Source organism: Macaca thibetana, chromosome 18, assembly GCF_024542745.1.
Source record: "Macaca thibetana thibetana isolate TM-01 chromosome 18, ASM2454274v1, whole genome shotgun sequence".
Lineage (NCBI taxonomy): Eukaryota > Metazoa > Chordata > Mammalia > Primates > Cercopithecidae > Macaca > Macaca thibetana.
The window spans coordinates 49,671,475-49,688,716 of NC_065595.1; the positions used below are offsets into that span (position 1 = coordinate 49,671,475).

General features: G+C 41.7%; 2 protein-coding genes across 11 annotated transcripts in view; one reads left to right on the forward strand and one right to left on the reverse strand.

The window, feature by feature from the left end:
• Positions 1 to 17,242, reverse strand: part of TTR (transthyretin) — a 1,143,467-nt gene that overhangs the window by 517,012 nt on the left and 609,213 nt on the right. The window contains exon 1 of one of the 9 annotated variants that reach the window (XM_050768286.1): positions 1,836 to 1,839. The exons of 7 other annotated variants lie outside the window; for them this stretch is intronic. The gene's annotated coding sequence lies outside the window, so the exon portion shown is untranslated. Of the gene's footprint in view, positions 1 to 1,809; positions 1,814 to 1,835; positions 1,840 to 17,242 lie in introns of those variants that run through there. One more of the 9 variants, XM_050768287.1, reaches the window with a different exon arrangement.
• The window catches only part of DSC3 (desmocollin 3), a 52,769-nt gene continuing 48,548 nt past the window's right edge, over positions 13,022 to 17,242 (forward strand). For both annotated transcript variants that reach the window (XM_050768267.1, XM_050768268.1), the window contains exon 1: positions 13,022 to 13,348. In XM_050768267.1, coding sequence (XP_050624224.1) covers positions 13,280 to 13,348 — 69 coding nt within the window. In that variant the 5' untranslated portion in view covers positions 13,022 to 13,279. The remainder of the gene's footprint in view (positions 13,349 to 17,242) is intronic.

Below are 17,242 nucleotides of genomic sequence, written 5' to 3' on the forward strand. Positions count from 1 at the left end.
TTTGTTCATGAAATGAAACCTCTGTCTTCTACATTGTTAATTATCCACTTTTGCCTGGATCATTCTCATTAATAAACAGAAATGTCTAATAAAAATGATAGGTATCATGTACATAGTAGTTATTATGTGCCATATCCTGTAGTAAAATTTTACACATGTTACTTATTTTTATTCTCACTCAAATTAGGAATTCTTTTTCTTACTCTTTTATGGACTGAGGCACAGAGGGTTAGGTAACTAGCTCAGAGTGACAGTACTCTGATGTGACAGAATCAATATTTGAACTAGGCAGTCTGGCTTCTGAGTCTGAATTCTTAACCACTATGCAATTTGCTGCTTTCATATGAATAAAACTTCTTTACTAAGTTGCCCTTCAGCTATTTTTAAATTTTCTCCAGTTCCCTTTATGACACTGTCACAAATGCCTTTTGTGTGGCACACCACAACCCCTCTTCACCGGGTTGTGGCATAGCTGAGGCTGATGGTTCCTTTTATGCTGCCAGCATTCACCCACAGCACCTGTGAAGTGTCTGTTGGTCTGTGTGTAGGTACGGCCCTGGAGATCAGAGGAGTTATTGTTCCTCAGGCCCCATTCTCAAACAAAGAGGAACAGGAGTCAATGAATATGTGTCCTAGGTTCCAGTTTGTTGAGCAGACCCCCCAGTGGTTTCCTGCTTTCTAGTGTCCATGCTTTTGTGTAATTTTCTTTCTCTGGAACATTGGTAGGACTTATGAGTTGCTTTTCATCAATAGAACATGGCAAAGGTAATAGGATGTCATTCCTGTGGCTGTGTTTTATAAGACTCTATTTTAGACTAAAGAAGAAGTTTTCCTTGCTAGCTTGGAAGTAATAGCCATGTTAAGAAAGTACATGTGGTAAAATCCTCTAGAAACTCCAGGTGGCCTGTAGAGTTAAACAGTGGCCTCCAGCCAATAGCCTGCAGAAAGCCGGCCTTTGGTTATACAGCAAGAGGAAATCTGCCAAGAACATGACTGGGCTTGAAAGTGAGTCCTTCACCAGTTGAGCGTCCTGATGAAAGCACAGCCCAGCCAATGCCTGGTGAGATTCTCAAGCCGAAGACCCAGCTCTGCCATGCCTAGACTTCTGTTATACAAAAACTGTGGACAATAAATATGTGCTGTTTCACATATAGAAGATTTTGGCAGCTTAGGGTTACTTAGTAAAAAATTTTTGTTTCAGAATATAACTCTGAGGTGGATTCTACATCATATCTTAGAGGGTATAGCCCACAGGATTATACTGCATAAATCAGCTCAATAACACACCTTTTATTGATTTTTATATTTTCCCATTCTCTGCCTCTGCCTCTGGGTTTATATCCTGATAGAATAGCATCACTCACATCTGTGTTTCAGGTTCTGCTTTCAGGAGAACCAAGATGTGACAGGCGTGAGGGAATAAGGATCTGAGAAACATCTGGCTCTGCCTTCTTTTCTTTATTCTTTTACCTAGTCTATCTTTGACTCTCCACAGTCACATTTTTCTCATCATCACTCCAGTAAAACTTAATTTCTTGTTATCACCAATGACTTTATTCATGTCAAATCAAATGGTCAGTGTTTAGCCCTAATCTCACTTGACTCCTCAAAAGATGGTGCCAGAGTTAATTACTTCCTCTTTTTTTTTTATTATTATTATTATACTTTAAGTTCTAGGGTACATGCGCATAACATGCAGGTTTGTTACATATGTATACTTGTGCCACATTGGTGTGCTGCACCCATCAACTCGTCATTTATATCAGGTATAACTCCCAATGCAATCCCTCCCCCCTCCCCCCTCCTCCCCCCCCCTCTCCCCCCCCCCCCCTCCCCCCCCCCATAATAGGCCCCGGTGTGTGATGTTCCCCTTCCCAAGTCCAAGTGATCTCATTGCTCAGTTCCCACCTATGAGAGAGAACATGCGGTGTTTGGTTTTCTGTTTCTGCGATAGTTTGCTGAGAATGATGGTTTCCAGCTGCATCCATGTCCCTACAAAGGACATGAACTCATCCATTTTTATGGCTGCATAGTATTCTATGGTGTATATGTGGCACATTTTCTTAATCCAGTCTGTCACTGATGGACATTTGGGTAGATTCCAAGTCTTTGCTATTGTGAATAGTGCTGCAATGAACATACGTGTGCATGTGTCTTTATAGCAGCATGATTTATAATCCTTTGGGTATATACCCAGTAATGGGATGGCTGGGTCATATGGTACTTCTAGTTCTAGATCCTTGAGGAATCGCTATACTGTTTTCCATAATGGTTGAACTAGTTTACAATCCCACCAACAGTGTAAAAGTGTTCCTGTTTCTCCATATCCTCTCCAGCACCTGTTGTTTCCTGACTTTTTAATGATTGCCATTCTAACCGGTGTGAGATGGTATCTCATTGTGGTTTTGATTTGCATTTCTCTGATGGCCAGTGATGACGAGCATTTTTTCATGTGTCTGTTGGCTGTATACATGTCTTCTTTTGAGAAATGTCTGTTCATATCCTTTGCCCACTTTTTGATGGGGTTGTTTGTTTTTTTCTTGTAAATTTGTTTGAGTTCTTTGTAGGTTCTGGATATTAGCCCTTTGTCAGATGAGTAGATTGCAAAAACGTTCTCCCATTCTGTAGGTTGCCTGTTCACTCTGATGGTCGTTTCTTTTGCTGTGCAGAAGCTCTTTAGTTTAATGAGATCCCATTTGTCAATTTTGGCTTTTGTTGCCGTTGCTTTTGGTGTTTTAGACATGAAGTCCTTGCCCGTGCCTATGTCCTGAATGGTATTGCCTAGATTTTCTTCTAGGGTTTTTATGGTATTAGGTCTAACAGTTAAGTCTCTAATCCATCTTGAATTAATTTTCGTATAAGGAGTAAGGAAAGGATCCAGTTTCAGCTTTCTACTTATGGCTAGCCAATTTTCCCAGCATCATTTATTAAATAGGAAATCCTTTCCCCATTTCTTGTTTTTCTCAGGTTTGTCAAAGATCAGATGGCTGTAGATGTGTGGTATTATATCTTAGGGCTCTGTTCTGTTCCATTGGTCTATATCTCCGTTTTGGTACCAGTACCATGCTGTTTTGGTTACTGTAGCATTGTAGTATAGTTTGAAGTCAGGTAATTACTTTCTTTTGTTGACCAACTGTCCTCTGGCTTATGGGACACCACGTTCATAGGATGCTCCTCCACAATCACTGGCTGCTCCTCCTTAGTCTAGGTAGAGCTGGTTCCTCTTGCCCTCCCGACTCTAGGAGTTGGAGTACCCATGACCTCTATCTGCATTCACTGCCTAGCTTTTCTCCTCCACTCCCAAAGTTTTAAAATATACATGCCAACTGGGATCAATAATAGGCATCTCAAATTTCATATGTTCAAATAAAATCCCTCGATTCTTAGCCCAAATTATTTTCCCTCATAATATTCCCTATTTAATACTCATTCTATTCACAAAATTAGTCCAAAACCCTTGAAAGGCACCCTTTAGTCTTAGTCTTAGTCTTCTCTTTTTCTCACAATGCATCTCCAATCTATAAGCCAGTCCTGTGAGGTCTAACTTCATGTTGTATTACAAATCCAAGTTTTACTTCATCTGCCATTTGTTGCCCTCTACAACCTGTGTTCTTGCAACAACCATAAGTGATTTTAAAAATGTATAAATCAGATCATACCATCCTCTGAATCCTTCAGTGGCTTTTAAGAACACATGAGATTAAAACAAAACCTAACCTCTTTAGGCCATTGAGTTGTTTTTTATCTTTTTTTTTTTTTTTTTCTACTTCTTGTTCTAGTACCCCTCATTACCTCATTCTGCTCCAGCATCTGTGGGCTTCTCTGTGTTCCCTGAACATACCCAGCTATTTGGACAGGGCTTTTACATTTGCAGTTCTTTCAGGCTAGAATACTTTTACTCCAGATCATCAATCTCTTCTATCATTCAAGTCTCCAACCAAAGTTCACATCTCAGTAAACCTTTCCCAGGAAACCTCTCTAAAATACCCATTTCTCAGGCTATTTAAACTAGCTCAGTTGTCAGGGCTGTTTGGATTTCCTAAAAGAGGTGTGTCAGACAATTGTTGTTTCAGGCATTATGCAGTCATCATTGTTAATTACATGTGGCCTGAGAACATTATTAATGTTCCAGTTGAGAGTGTGAGCTAGAAAGACAAAGAAGTAATTAAAGCTTGAGCTAAAGAAAGAAATTAAGACAAATCAAAACAAAAACAAAACCCCATAACCTCTAAATAGAGATGAATAGAACTATTTCAAAGAGAAGTAGGGTTTGATTTCAAGACTGGCATAAACCCTTTACTAATAAGGTGTTGTATTGCCCCATTTAGTATGAAGACAGTCAAAACACCTATCTTTGTTCCATGTTTACTCAAGCCTTAGATAATCATTTTGGCTATCCAAGTAAGAAAAGAATACCAAAATAATGTGGGGATATATTTTTCTTGCTAATGACTGTGGACATCAAAGTAAATTGTGAGAGTTTTGTCTACTGCAAGCAGAGGAAAATCTTAATGGCAAGTACAGTCTATCTGGAAGTCATATAAAACATCAAGATGCAGGGATTAGAATAAATACTCTTTTCCTTCACCTGGGCAAGAGAACCATTAAAAGCTTTCTAGCCATAAATATTTCACTAAAGATAGGAAAGATCTGGACATGAATGGTTATGTGGGAGAAATACTTTCTTGATGTAGGTTTCTACTGAAACTTGCTTGAATCAAAGGAAAGATGTTGCAAGTAAGAATAATGGAGTACAGATAACAACAGTCTAGGCAGTACAAGGGGTAGAACTGCAATACATTTTGTTATGCCTACCATGAAAGAACCTCATGAAATATGCAAAGGTAGATTTGAGCCTTTCTCGTTAAAACACAGATTAGACAGATTATATAAGTGCTGCAAAGGCGGCTAAGAAATGGTGAATGGAGATGTTACTTCTAAGTCAAAATAAAACAGTTTTTTTAAAGGGTTATTTAAGAAACTGCCTCTTACAAAAACCCAGAGACCTGAATTCTTCCAAAATTGGTCTCATCATTTCATGGGTTTTATATCTCTGTCATCATATTTCAGAGGAAGTAAAGAACCTTCAGGTTCCCAGTGGTGCACAGGCTAATGGTTAGGAACCACATTTTGAGAATAATTTATCTAGAGCAAGAATTGCCTCCCTGACCTGCACATTAGGGTGTCCAGGGAAGCTTTTAAATAATGTAAAACATAAAATATAGAGCCCCCATCCCCAAAGATTCTGAGGTAATTGGTTTGAGGTGGATTCTGAGGTGGGGCCTGGTGGTTGGTGTTTATTAAAAGCTCCCTAGAGACACCAACATGCAACCAGAGTTAAAAAATATTCCTCTTGATGATAATGCTCCTAAATGTGTAGCTTCACTTGTGGACATAACAGGCCATAGTCAGTTCTGACCCAGGTGCAGCTGAAACTTCCCACACCTTTGAGTCATTTGCAGAGCTGGGCCTTTGTCTTTCATGACAATAAATCTTATCTTGGCATCCACAACAAAACTTTAAAGGGTCTTTTGGTTTAAAAGTTTAGATAGTAATGCTCTAGAGAAGATAATTTTGCCTTCTTCTTTCTACCTACAAATTCACCCTGTGAAACAAGAACTTTCACAGTTCTTATGAAAAGGAGGAATAGAAATAAAAATTCAAGTTGTGTTTTTAACAAATAAAAGATAATTCCATTCAAAGTGCACAAAACTTAATTTTTTTGTTTTTTTGAGACAGAGTTTTGCTCTTGTTGCCCAGGCTGGAGTGCAATGGCTCATTCTCAACTCACTGCAACCTCTGACCCCCCACAGGTTCAAGTGATTCTCCTGCTTCAGCCTCCCAAGTAGCTGGGATTACAGGTGCCCGCTACCAAGCCCAGCTAATTTCTTGTATTTTTAGTAAAGATGGGTTTTCACCATGTTGGCCATGCTGAAATTTCTTTTAATAAACATTTAAATAATGTATATATTATACATAACAAATAAATTTTCATTAACATTTAATAAACATTTTTGTTACAAAACAATAAAGAACAAACAAACAAGCCAATTGTACTTACAAATGGCAAATAAGCATAGGAAATATTACTCAACATCAATAGCCATCAGAGAAAATTCCAAGCACAATGAAACATAATGTCACCAGGGAAATGCAAATTTAAACCACAATGAGATACCCACAATGGCTAAAATTATAAGACTGACAAAAATCTGCTGGCAAGTATGTAGAACAACTGAAATTCACATATATTACTAAGGAAGAAGTGAGAAATTGGTCTGGTAGTTTCTAATAAAGTTGAGTACAGCATCTATCCTATGACTGGGATTTTCTACAAGTAGATATAAATACAAAAGAAATGAAAACTGATATCTTACTAATATATTCAAACATATTGTATTAATTTAAAATATGTTGAATGAAAGAAACCAGACACAAAAGCATCGATACCATGTGGCATTCAGCCTTGAAGATGGGGTCCAATGATCTCTGCCTCCTGGATGTCACTTCCCTGTGTAATGCTCTTTCCTTAACTGTGGACTGTTCCTGGTGATTTACTTCTACCAATAGAAGTCAGCAGAGGTGATAGGGTGTCATTTCTGATACTGAGTTACAAAAAGACTGTGACTTCCATTTTTGAAACTCTATTTTTCTCACATGTTCTTAGGGAAGCCAGGTATCCACGTTGTTTGATCTCCTAGAGAGGCCCTTGGGACAAGCAACTGATGTCTCTGGTCAACAATCATCAAGAACTGGAGGTCTGCCAACTGCTACACGAGTGAGCTTAGAAACAGATTCTCTCTCATCCAGCGTTGAGATGAGCGCAGCCCCAGCTAACCACTTTGATTGCAGCCTGTATGACAGCCTTTGAGCCAGATATGGTTCGCTAAGCCATGCCTGGATTCCACAGAAACTGTGAGAAAAGTCCTTCCTCTAAGCCACTAAGTTTTGGTGTAATGCACAAGTGATGTCTAGTGGATAAAAACCGAGGCAGCAATAGGTAACTAATTCAATGTGTGATTCCATTGATGTGAAATTCTAGAGAAGTCAAAACTATTCTTTTGTGACAGAAAGCAGAACACTGGTTGCCCCAGGGTAGGGATGAGTATGAACTGGGGTGAAGGAAATATTTTAACCTGAATGATGTTAACATAGGGATATATGTTTGTCAAAACTCATTGAACTGTACATTTATGGCCTATGAATTTTACTATATATAAATTATTACTCAAGAAAGAAGGAAAGGTCAGGAATATTATTCTTTGGCCAACTGACTGGGAATAGGTGTATGGATCACCATAATTGGATCAAATGGAGAAGGAAAAATAATTTTCAAAATTATCCAGTTTTACAAGATTAAGAGGCCAGAGATTTGAAAAACACGTGGACCTACACCAAGGCAACTACATCAGACAAGTCAACAAATAATTCAAAACTTCAGTTAGTCTCTAAGCAGGAGATTTTATGGAACTTGTCAAGAACACTGTAATCTTACTAGAAAGGGGAACAAAATAGCTTTTTTGATACATGCCTACAAACCTACCCCAACTATTACTAGCTCCTCAGTTTTTAAATGTTCAGGCAGGACCTCTGTATTAGAGTTGTTTAGAGAAACAGAGATCTGGTAAAACCCACCAAAGATGTGTGTAAGTCAAGACTAGTGCTTATCAGTTAGGGAGGGGTGTAGCTTATAACATTTGAAAGACAGATGCAGATATGAGCCTTGAAAGCAATGCAAGAAAATAAGTGGTTATTGTTCTGGGATTGTGCCTACTCAATGAACACTAAATAGCTAATTTGTAGAAAGCTACTCGTCATCTAGAGACAAAAGACTTGGGAAACCGGGTAGGTTGGAAAGAAAAGATAAATCAAGATGAACAAATCTTGAGGTAAATAGCATTAATTAATATGTAATTATGAACTAATAAAATAATAAATAATTCTTGAGTTAAATAATTCACTAGCCCATGGGGAGCTGGTGGCAAAAGCTGCTTCTCTGCTCCTGAGCTAGTTAATAGGCATCTAAACTGGGGAATACACTCCTTCTCCAGGCTGATGCTAAGGAATGGTCATCCTGAGCTTCTGAGAAAGAAGAAGACTGATGGGACAGTGAATCAGGGAATGACGCCGGGATCAATGACACATGAGGTCTGGCAGTCAGCCCACTCACACCTGTAACCTTCACTCTTGAGCAATGCCTTCTGAACAGACAGATGCATACAATGAGTTCCTGGAGACATGTGAATATGCAGGAGAAACTGCAGTCTCACCCAGCGGAGAGAGATTTTTCACTCTAGAGGAAATCAAAGTGAAGAATTATGTGATGATTCTTAGATGAGGTGGACAAAAAATTCACCCTGTATCAGGGCTTGGTTATATGGCTTTCGTTTAGTTGCTATAAGAAGTTATCTCTCGGCCGGGCGCGGTGGCTCAAGCCTGTAATCCCAGCACTTTGGGAGGCCGAGACGGGCGGATCACGAGGTCAGGAGATCGAGACCATCCTGGCTAACACCGTGAAACCCCGTCTCTACTAAAAATACAAAAAACTAGCCGGGCGAGGTGGCGGGCGCCTGTAGTCCCAGCTACTCCGGAGGCTGAGGCAGGAGAATGGCGTAAACCCGGGAGGCGGAGCTTGCAGTGAGCTGAGATCCGGCCACTGCACTCCAGCCCGGGCTACAGAGCAAGACTCCGTCTCAAAAAAAAAAAAAAAAAAAAAAAAAAAAAAAAAAAAAAAAAAAAAAAAAAAGAAGTTATCTCTCACACAATAGGGTTTTGTCTTTTGTGTGGAAATTACCATTCCTTCCAGCCAGTGGGAAGTTACTGGAAGATTGCTCCTCCCTCCTTAAAAGGACTGGTTGAAGAAGAGGATATTTGTAAAGGAGTCTGAAGATTTTAGTGGAGGAAGAGTAACCCCATTGTAACAGATCTTGACTCATTAATTAACAAGGAGAGACTGGAAGGGAACCTTTCTGAGCTTGGCACGCCCTATCTGGACTAAACTATTGTAATAGTGTTACTTAGACTGGACAACGCTGAATTTGAGAAATGTACAAATGTCTGACTTTTGAATGATTGTTGCCAAGGTTATAGTGAAAGGTCACATTTCTGTGGACGGGAGTGAGCTGTCTCCTGAGAGGAAGGGATAGTCCTAGTGTCAATCATTCTGGGGAGATATGATTCCTAGGAAGAGAAGTGAGGACACGAGGAGACCCACAGCAGAACAGGGGGAAGGGGAAATGTCCCTGGAGGCCAAGGGTCATTTGGATCTAGAGTTGAGGTTCTCATTGCTGTGTGGAGTAGCATTCCCATGGGATTGAAATTAGCACCAAGTGCAAATTAGGTGCTTGCCATGGGTAAATAGGTGAGAAGGAGGCACATCGGGATTCTGGGATGGCTCTGCTAGTGGGCAGCAATGCATTATTTCTAATTGACTTTTGACTTAAACTTTCTATTATCCCCAAGGCCCCAGCAGTCTTTTGAAATGACCAAAAAGTCATGGTTGTTCTCACTAGTGTTCTGGGAAATCTGCAGAGCCTCTAGTCACACTGCGGCTATTGATCCTAAATAATATTCCAAACATGCTTCTGAGTTCATGTCCCATGGCAGAATTCATTTTTGTGCCACAAGATCCACACAAATCTTTTATTTGTTTTTAATTCAAACTTTTTTTTTTTTTTCATAAATTCCTCTGCTTTTTCTTGTAAGTTTGTCTCAAACATCATATAGTTGACCTGGCAGTATTTTGTAGCAGTGTTTGAGGAAACCTACAGTTGCCATGTCACAGTCCAGGTAAGCCACCGAGATGAGTAGGTGTGTTAGACTAGCACCTGTTGGTGCTGAATTGTGCAAGGCAGCCTGGCTCGTGGGCCAGAGGTCAGGTCCCACCCCTAAGATTAGTTAGCTCTTCCATAGCCAGAGATTTCTCATAGGTCCAGAGTGAGAGTACTCTTCTTCATTATCTTGTTTGCTTTCTGCTGAATATGTTGCAATTCACCTGAATTCCTGAAGTTTTGTTCTTTAGTCTAAAGTCACTTCCCATTTTTGATTCTTTGTTATTGCTGCTCTTACCCTTCAAATTAAGAACATAACAAGGGAAAATAATAAATTGTTTTCCCATTTTGGGTCATTATCGTTTTAGCAGTGACTTCCAATTGACTTTGCAGTTTGAGGGATGGGGTATTCAGATAAAGACAGTTCAGAAAACTCTTTATGCTTTATGATACCTCATGATGATTTAAAATTAATTTTATAATAGAAAGCATCCAGTTCTAACTATATCTAAACTGAAGCTCATATTTTTAAAAAAATCAATAAACTATTTAAAATCATAATTTATATGGGAAAAGTATAAGCAAAAATATAAGCAATTTAATTTATCCTCAAGTCATATTTATGTTGTGATCTGTAAAGATTCTTCTTTATATGATAAAAATGCATTGCTTTTTATTGGGACTTAGATTAGTATGCTCATGATGGACAAACAGGAAATTTCAAAATCATTACTAATACTACCTTCAGTTATTAATGTTCATATTGTACCTAGAATATTGCAATACAAGTTAAAAATATCCATAATATGTTTTCTTCCAGTTTTTCTAAAGTAGATTCTTACAGCTTTTATTTTGCAGAAGCTAAAAATGGAAACTCACAGCAATTGTCATATTAGTCATTAGGCTTAACAATATCCTCTATTACACAGCACAGTGAAAACAACCAGAGGACAGCAATTTTAGAGTTTTAGTCTGTCAGGACAGTTCTAACCGGGCCAGACTCTTATAAATCTGAAGATAAAGTTGAAATCATAGAAAGACTAAGAATAGTTAGAATAAAGAAAAACACTTCAAAGTCTTTTATTCCCTAGGTATTAAAGCCATATTACAGCACAAACGGGTTCATATGTGCAAATTCACCAAAAGTGACACTTCTGTAACAGTAGTTATCCTTTTCACACATTGAATAGATGGTTCTCCATTTCCGTCAGGATGAAATTAAATTCCTCAGCATGGTTTGTCATGAGCCATCTTTTTTTTTTTTTGAGACGGAGTTTCATTCTGTCGCCCAGGCTGGAGTGCAGTGGCCAGATCTCGACTCACTGCAAGCTCCGCCTCCCGGGTTTACGCCATTCTCCTGCCTCAGCCTCCCGAGTAGCTGGGACTACAGGCGCCCGCCACCTCGCCCGGCTAGTTTTTTGTATTTTTTAGTAGAGACGGGGTTTCACCGTGTTAGCCAGGATGGTCTCGATCTCCTGACCTCGTGATCCGCCTGTCTCGGCCTCCCAAAGTGCTGGGATTACAGGCTTGAGCCACCGCGCCCAGCCATGAGCCATCTTTCTAACCTAATTCCCAGCCACGGGAGTTCTTCATCTAACCAATCTGAACCAACCCCTTTCTGCTTCCTTAGCCTGGGGCACTCTCACAGGTCTCTCCGGAGCTTCTCATGTCCTGTTGATGTTGTGTTATCTTGGAGCATTCTCCTACCTTTTTCCTTTTCTTTGCTGGGCCTGTCTCAACATTGTGCTTCTTGAAAGCTTTCTCCAGCTAAGTTAGATAATCTCCTCTAAAATGCCCTAACACCTCAACCCTTCACTCTAACAGTGAATTCAAAGTGGTGAGGGAGGGAGATCGGTACTAGGGTCTCCTTTACTCATCTAAGTTCAAGAAAACCATTCTACTTGGGTTTCTGAGGGCTGGCTGGGGCTGGGCCTGGAAGCTTTCCCCGAGGTCATGCTGGAGGCACGTGGAGGATGGGAGGCGAAAACGCTGGAGTGGAGAGAAGTTTGGAGAACTTTCTCTGAGATTGGAAGGGCTCTTCCATACAGAGACCTCCACTGAGGGGTGCCTGGGAGATTGGCACTGGGAATCTCAACTTAGAGTGTCTGAGCCCTTAAAGCTGAGCCTCATGAATTTCAGGGAAGCCCCAGATTTCAGGGAATACATGGCTTAGACGATGAGGAGTCTATTAGACTTGAACCAGAGTGAGATGAATGAAGCTCATACCACCCTTTCGTGATTACTTGGCTGTCTGAAATTCTTGACCTTGAAACTTTTGAATGGACCTTGAGGAGTAGCATCATATATCTGAGGGGAATTTCCTCCGGAATCCATAGGTGGGAGCTCTGGGGACATAAAAGTCAGTTTAGAGAGAAATAAGAGAATATCCCCCTAGTGTTACAAACGACATCTCTATGAAAAAGTGTAGCCTAGTGGGCTAGGAATGATTGCCTTTCGTCCCTTTCTGATTTGGAATTGTTTCCGATAGGAACTGGATTTTATGCATTTCCTTTCTTTCAGCCCCTCACACAAAGCTTGGCCGACTTTGGGCCCTGATAAATAGTCGTTGCATGATGTAGAATCTGCAAGCCTCGTTTTAGAAGGTTTCGTGTGGTAGATATTCCTTTGACCACCTGAAAAACTTCATTTTGGTACCAGTAATTAGTAAACCAATAATTTACATCTAACAACAAAGTCGTTTTTAGAAGGTGCATATAAGTCCCCCAAACTGTCAGTTAATAGAGTACTGAGTGTAATCACTTGTATTTTGGTTGCGTAAAAATGGTTAGATTCGAATTTCTTATATTTGGTTTTAATTTCTGACATGCCAAAACCTGTTTATTCATGCCATTTGGCATAAATTCCTTCTGTCGTGTGTTTTGTCATGTTAGTCAAATCTGGAGAGAATACTGTACATGTATTTTGCTTTAATCTGAAAACATTGGCAGAATTTGTTCAGACGTCGAAGGGCAGATCCGCTGATCCAATGACAAGGGTGTTCCTGGCATCCAGCAGGGCCCCTGTCGAGGCAGGGATCCCTGCGGGCGGATTGGGGTTCTGCATTGAGATGCACCGCGCAGCGCCGGCGATGGTGCCGCCCTGGGACGATCTGGCCTGCCAGGGCCTCTCTGCAGGCCGGGCGGGGCGGCAGCGCCGCGGGGCAGACGAGGGGCGTGGGAGAGCTGGCAGAGGGTGCGCCAGAGACCGCTTTCCCGAGCGCGATCGCCCCGGTGGCTGCTGGGGAGCAAAGGGGCAGGCTCGGGCAACTCCTCAGCTGTGCCGGCGATGATAAAACTTGAGAAATAACAAGGAGTGGCCTCTCCGCGTCCTCTGGGTCCAATCTGGTTTCAGGAGTGAAGTTGCTCCCGGGCAGGCAAGCCTGAGAGAGGCCAAAGACACTTAAAGACAAGCAGCGGCGAGAAAAGCACCTCCGCGCCCCACACCTCAGCAGGTCTCGCTCTCGGCACCCTCCTGGCGCCCGCGTTCTCCTGGCCCTGTCCCGCATCCCGATGGCCGCCGCTGGGCTCCGGCGCTCCGTGCGCGGAGCCGCCTGCTGGCAGCTGCTGCTGACCCTCGTGGTGAGCCAGACCTCGCCGGATAGGGCTGGGATGGGGACGGGGGTGGATCCGCTCTGGACGCTGCGCGGAGCTGGGGCCAAAGCGGGCCGAAACGTGACCACCGCGGCTCAGATCAGTGCTGCGGGTCTGGTAGCCGCCCCAAGTTCGGGCCTGCAAGAGTGAGGAGAGAAAACGCGTGCTTGCGGGTCGACTCTGGACTCAGCTTTTTGTTTTGAGACACCGCGTTCGATTGTTGGAATTCTGAGTCGCGCTCAGGCTTCGCTGCGCTCTGGCGGGCGCAGTCGCGGGTTGGGCAGGGGGTTGGGATTCACGCTCCTCCCCAGGTGGTGGAGCTGCTGGTGGTGGTGGTTGGAGGGCGCCTTTGGGTGGAGAGGGAGGAAGAGAGCTTGTTGGTCAGTATTTTAGGACCCCCGAGAGCTCAAAGCACAGACCTGAAATGGGATTTAGGGGCTGCCCCCTCCCCCGCTCCGGGTCCCAGTTGACCTGGATGGGTTCGTTAGTGTGTGCAGCCGGGGCTGTGTCCCTCGGTCCCTTTGTGGGGCTGCCCCTGAGAAGCGGGTTTCTCGGTATCTCCCCTAAAGGGTATTCAGAAGCTCACGCATGCGGTCTACCCCCGCCAGCCTCCCAGCCGGGGGCGGGATGTGCCCGGGGCGCGAAGGTGTGGGAAGCCTGGGCCAGAATGGGGGTTGGGGTTGTGTTGTGTTTGGGGGATGCGGCCGAGGTGGGGAGACGGGTAGAGAGTGACAGTGGTGCGGGATGATGGATGCGGTGGGGTTGGGTAGTACTTGGAGGAGTGCGCGATCAGAGCACAGCCTGGGGTTTCGAGTCTCCGGAAACCTGCTGCCCAGGACCAAATCCTCTAGGAGAGGAAGTTAGAGACAATGCTCTGAGAACATGGGAGACTTGAAGTGTTCGGAACTCTGGCGGCGCGGTTGCATGCGAAGCTTCAGGCTTCAACAGAGTTTCGTTCCGCACGCTCAGAAAGGATCCGCGGACCTGCGACTTCCCGGCATCCGCGGATGTGCATGGGGTCCGATGGAAGCGAGGTGTATAGTATCCGCGTCGGCAGTGAGTCGAATCTGGTCTCGCGGATTCTTACTGCTTCCTGGCCCTCCACCCTGGCAAGTGGGAGTGGGTCTAAGGGTTGTCCTCCCTTTAGGTCAGCGAGATATGAATATGGGATTGGTAGTTATGATCTACGATATGTTTATGCAGAAGGAATTGGACAAATAAGCGCATCTATTTGCCCGGGAACTGTTCCGACAAAGTATCTGAGCTTATGAAATGACTACAAATGCAAACTGCTTGCAAAATGTGTTCTTTTGTAACATATTTAAAAGCTTTTTCAGCTTTTCAGTTTACAAGTATGCATTTGGGGTTTTGTGTTTCCTTTACAAAGGGATTGAGGATGGGGAACGAAACTGCGGGTGCTGCTCTCAGATTTTCTCGCATTCGCTCATGGCTTCTGGAGGCCATAGAAGACCAGGAGATGTCCTGGCAAGGCATGGGTGGGGGTGTCGGGCTGTGGCAAGGAAGAAGGTGGGCGTAAATCTAAATGGAGGAAGCTTCAGCTTTGATCTAGGACATACTGGTTTAAGATTTTCTTTAAAAAAAAAATAATTCCATTGAGTTTAGATTAAATGTTATATCTGGAGACTTAAATATGCGAAATTGTACATAAAATGACAGTTGCTTTCATCTGCAATTGTCAATTTACAAACACTTGCAGTTTCGGACCGAATGGGTAAATTAACACTTCTCTTGACCATCTCATGTCTGTATTTCCTTCCTTTTGACTCATACGACTCTCAACTTTTCACTATAATATTAATGACATCGCATTTTAGAAACACTTTTCATTTTATAGAGACTTTAATGGGTATCTTTAAACCATTATTTATCTTTAAAACATTGCTTGTTCTAAGGAGACAGCTTTTCAAAGCAAGTCTTTAACAAGAATCTGAGACTTGTTAAATTTTAGTCTTCCCAGTAAGCAGCCCAACAGGTTGAGGAATTTTCCCATTCTGCACTTTTCCTGTATCTCCTTTCCACCCTGTGCCCCACCACACTCTGAAGTGTAAATACAATTTCTAATAATCACACGCAGAAAGAAAAAAATGAGAGGGGAATACTAAAAAAGAAGTATATCAGAGCATCTCACTATTGTTAAGTTTTTGATTGCCTCAGAAAGTGTATTTTCTTCTTAATGTAACCAGAATTGTTAGGGATGGTGGAAGCTCATTTTCATGAGATCAGTTGTCTTCTGCCTGTTACAAATAATACTATTCTTTTAAAAATATGTGTTGAGGCCGGGCGCGGTGGCTCAAGCCTGTAATCCCAGCACTTTGGGAGGCCGAGACGGGTGGATCACGAGGTCAGGAGATCGAGACCATCCTGGCTAACACGGTGAAACCCCGTCTCTACTAAAAAATACAAAAAACTAGCCGGGCGAAGTGGCGGGCGCCTGTAGTCCCAGCTACTTGGGAGGCTGAGGCAGGAGAATGGCGTGAACCCGGGAGGCGGAGCTTGCAGTGAGCTGAGATCTGGCCACTGCACTCCAGCCTGGGCGACAGAGCATGACTCCGTCTCAAAAAAAAAAAAAAAAAAAATATGTGTTGATACTGTTACCAAATCCACTTTAAGAATTATGTTATCTATTATACATTATAAATGGCACATACTTGGACACAGCTAATCCATCATTTTGTTAAACGGGCTCCTTTTCTAAAGGAACTAAAATAGTTGAAACTTTTGAAATAACTCCCCTCAAACCTGTACTTTTCCTCTTTGGAGTTTATGAACTCTGCCTGCAACCTATGTTGATAAATAGTCATCCAGATTTTTATATTTTATAGGGTTATTGTGAATAATGTGAGTCCGTACCAGAAAAACTTGTGTGATTGTTTTGCTCTTGATAATAGTTGATATAATCATCATTTTAAAATGAAAGGGACTATAGTAATTTCTAAAGACTTTTACATTCATGAAAAGAAGATTATGGCAAATAAAGGAAGTAGAGGAAAACTAGTTTTAAAACTGCAAGCTTAAAAAAGTCAAAATTGTAGTATACATATATTTAGATTGATCAGCTACCTTACTAAAAGGAGATTGTTGATGTTCCTATTGAGATACAGCTAGATACGGAAGCACGTTCTGAATAAATAAATGTAAACTCATGCACATTTTTTGGTCCTGTTGTAATTCCCATGTGGCAGTCCTGTTCCATAGATGGTATCTGTGGTGACCTGTAGTTAATCATACTTTCCATTGAAAGTGTGATAGCTGGAATTCCCATCTTACAATGAGTTTGGGTAGAAACAAATTTATTATACTCATATAAGTACTGAGAATGCAGAGCAGTAAATCTTGCAATTTACTTTTTTAAGTGGTAAGAATTGTAAAGGTAATATTTCCATTCTGAGAAGACTTATGGCCACAGGAGAGATGAAGAGCTTAAAATTCTGTAATTATTGTGTTCAACCCAGAAGATCCTCTTCACATTTAAGACATACCATAAATTTCCATTCTTTTTCTTCTTTCTCTACTGAAGCAGGGTGTCATTTTAGAAAGCCTACTTTGTGTATTTACTATAAAATTAAACACTAGCATAAAAGTGAAACAACTGCAGATAACACCTTTAATTTTCATTCTCTCTTTGGCATTAAATTTTTCAATCAGGATTTAGTGATTTGTCTGATAAGCTTTCTATCATGCAATTAATACAATTTGCTTAGTACTGTAAAATGCAACAAACCAATTTATTTTGCTTAGGCTGCAGTAGGTAATACTTTACATTATCATTTTTAAGCTTAGTTTTTTATATTTTAATTTAAAATATGGGCACTCTTGTATACAGAAGTTATTTTTATTATAAAATAACTTTAAAGGTCATTA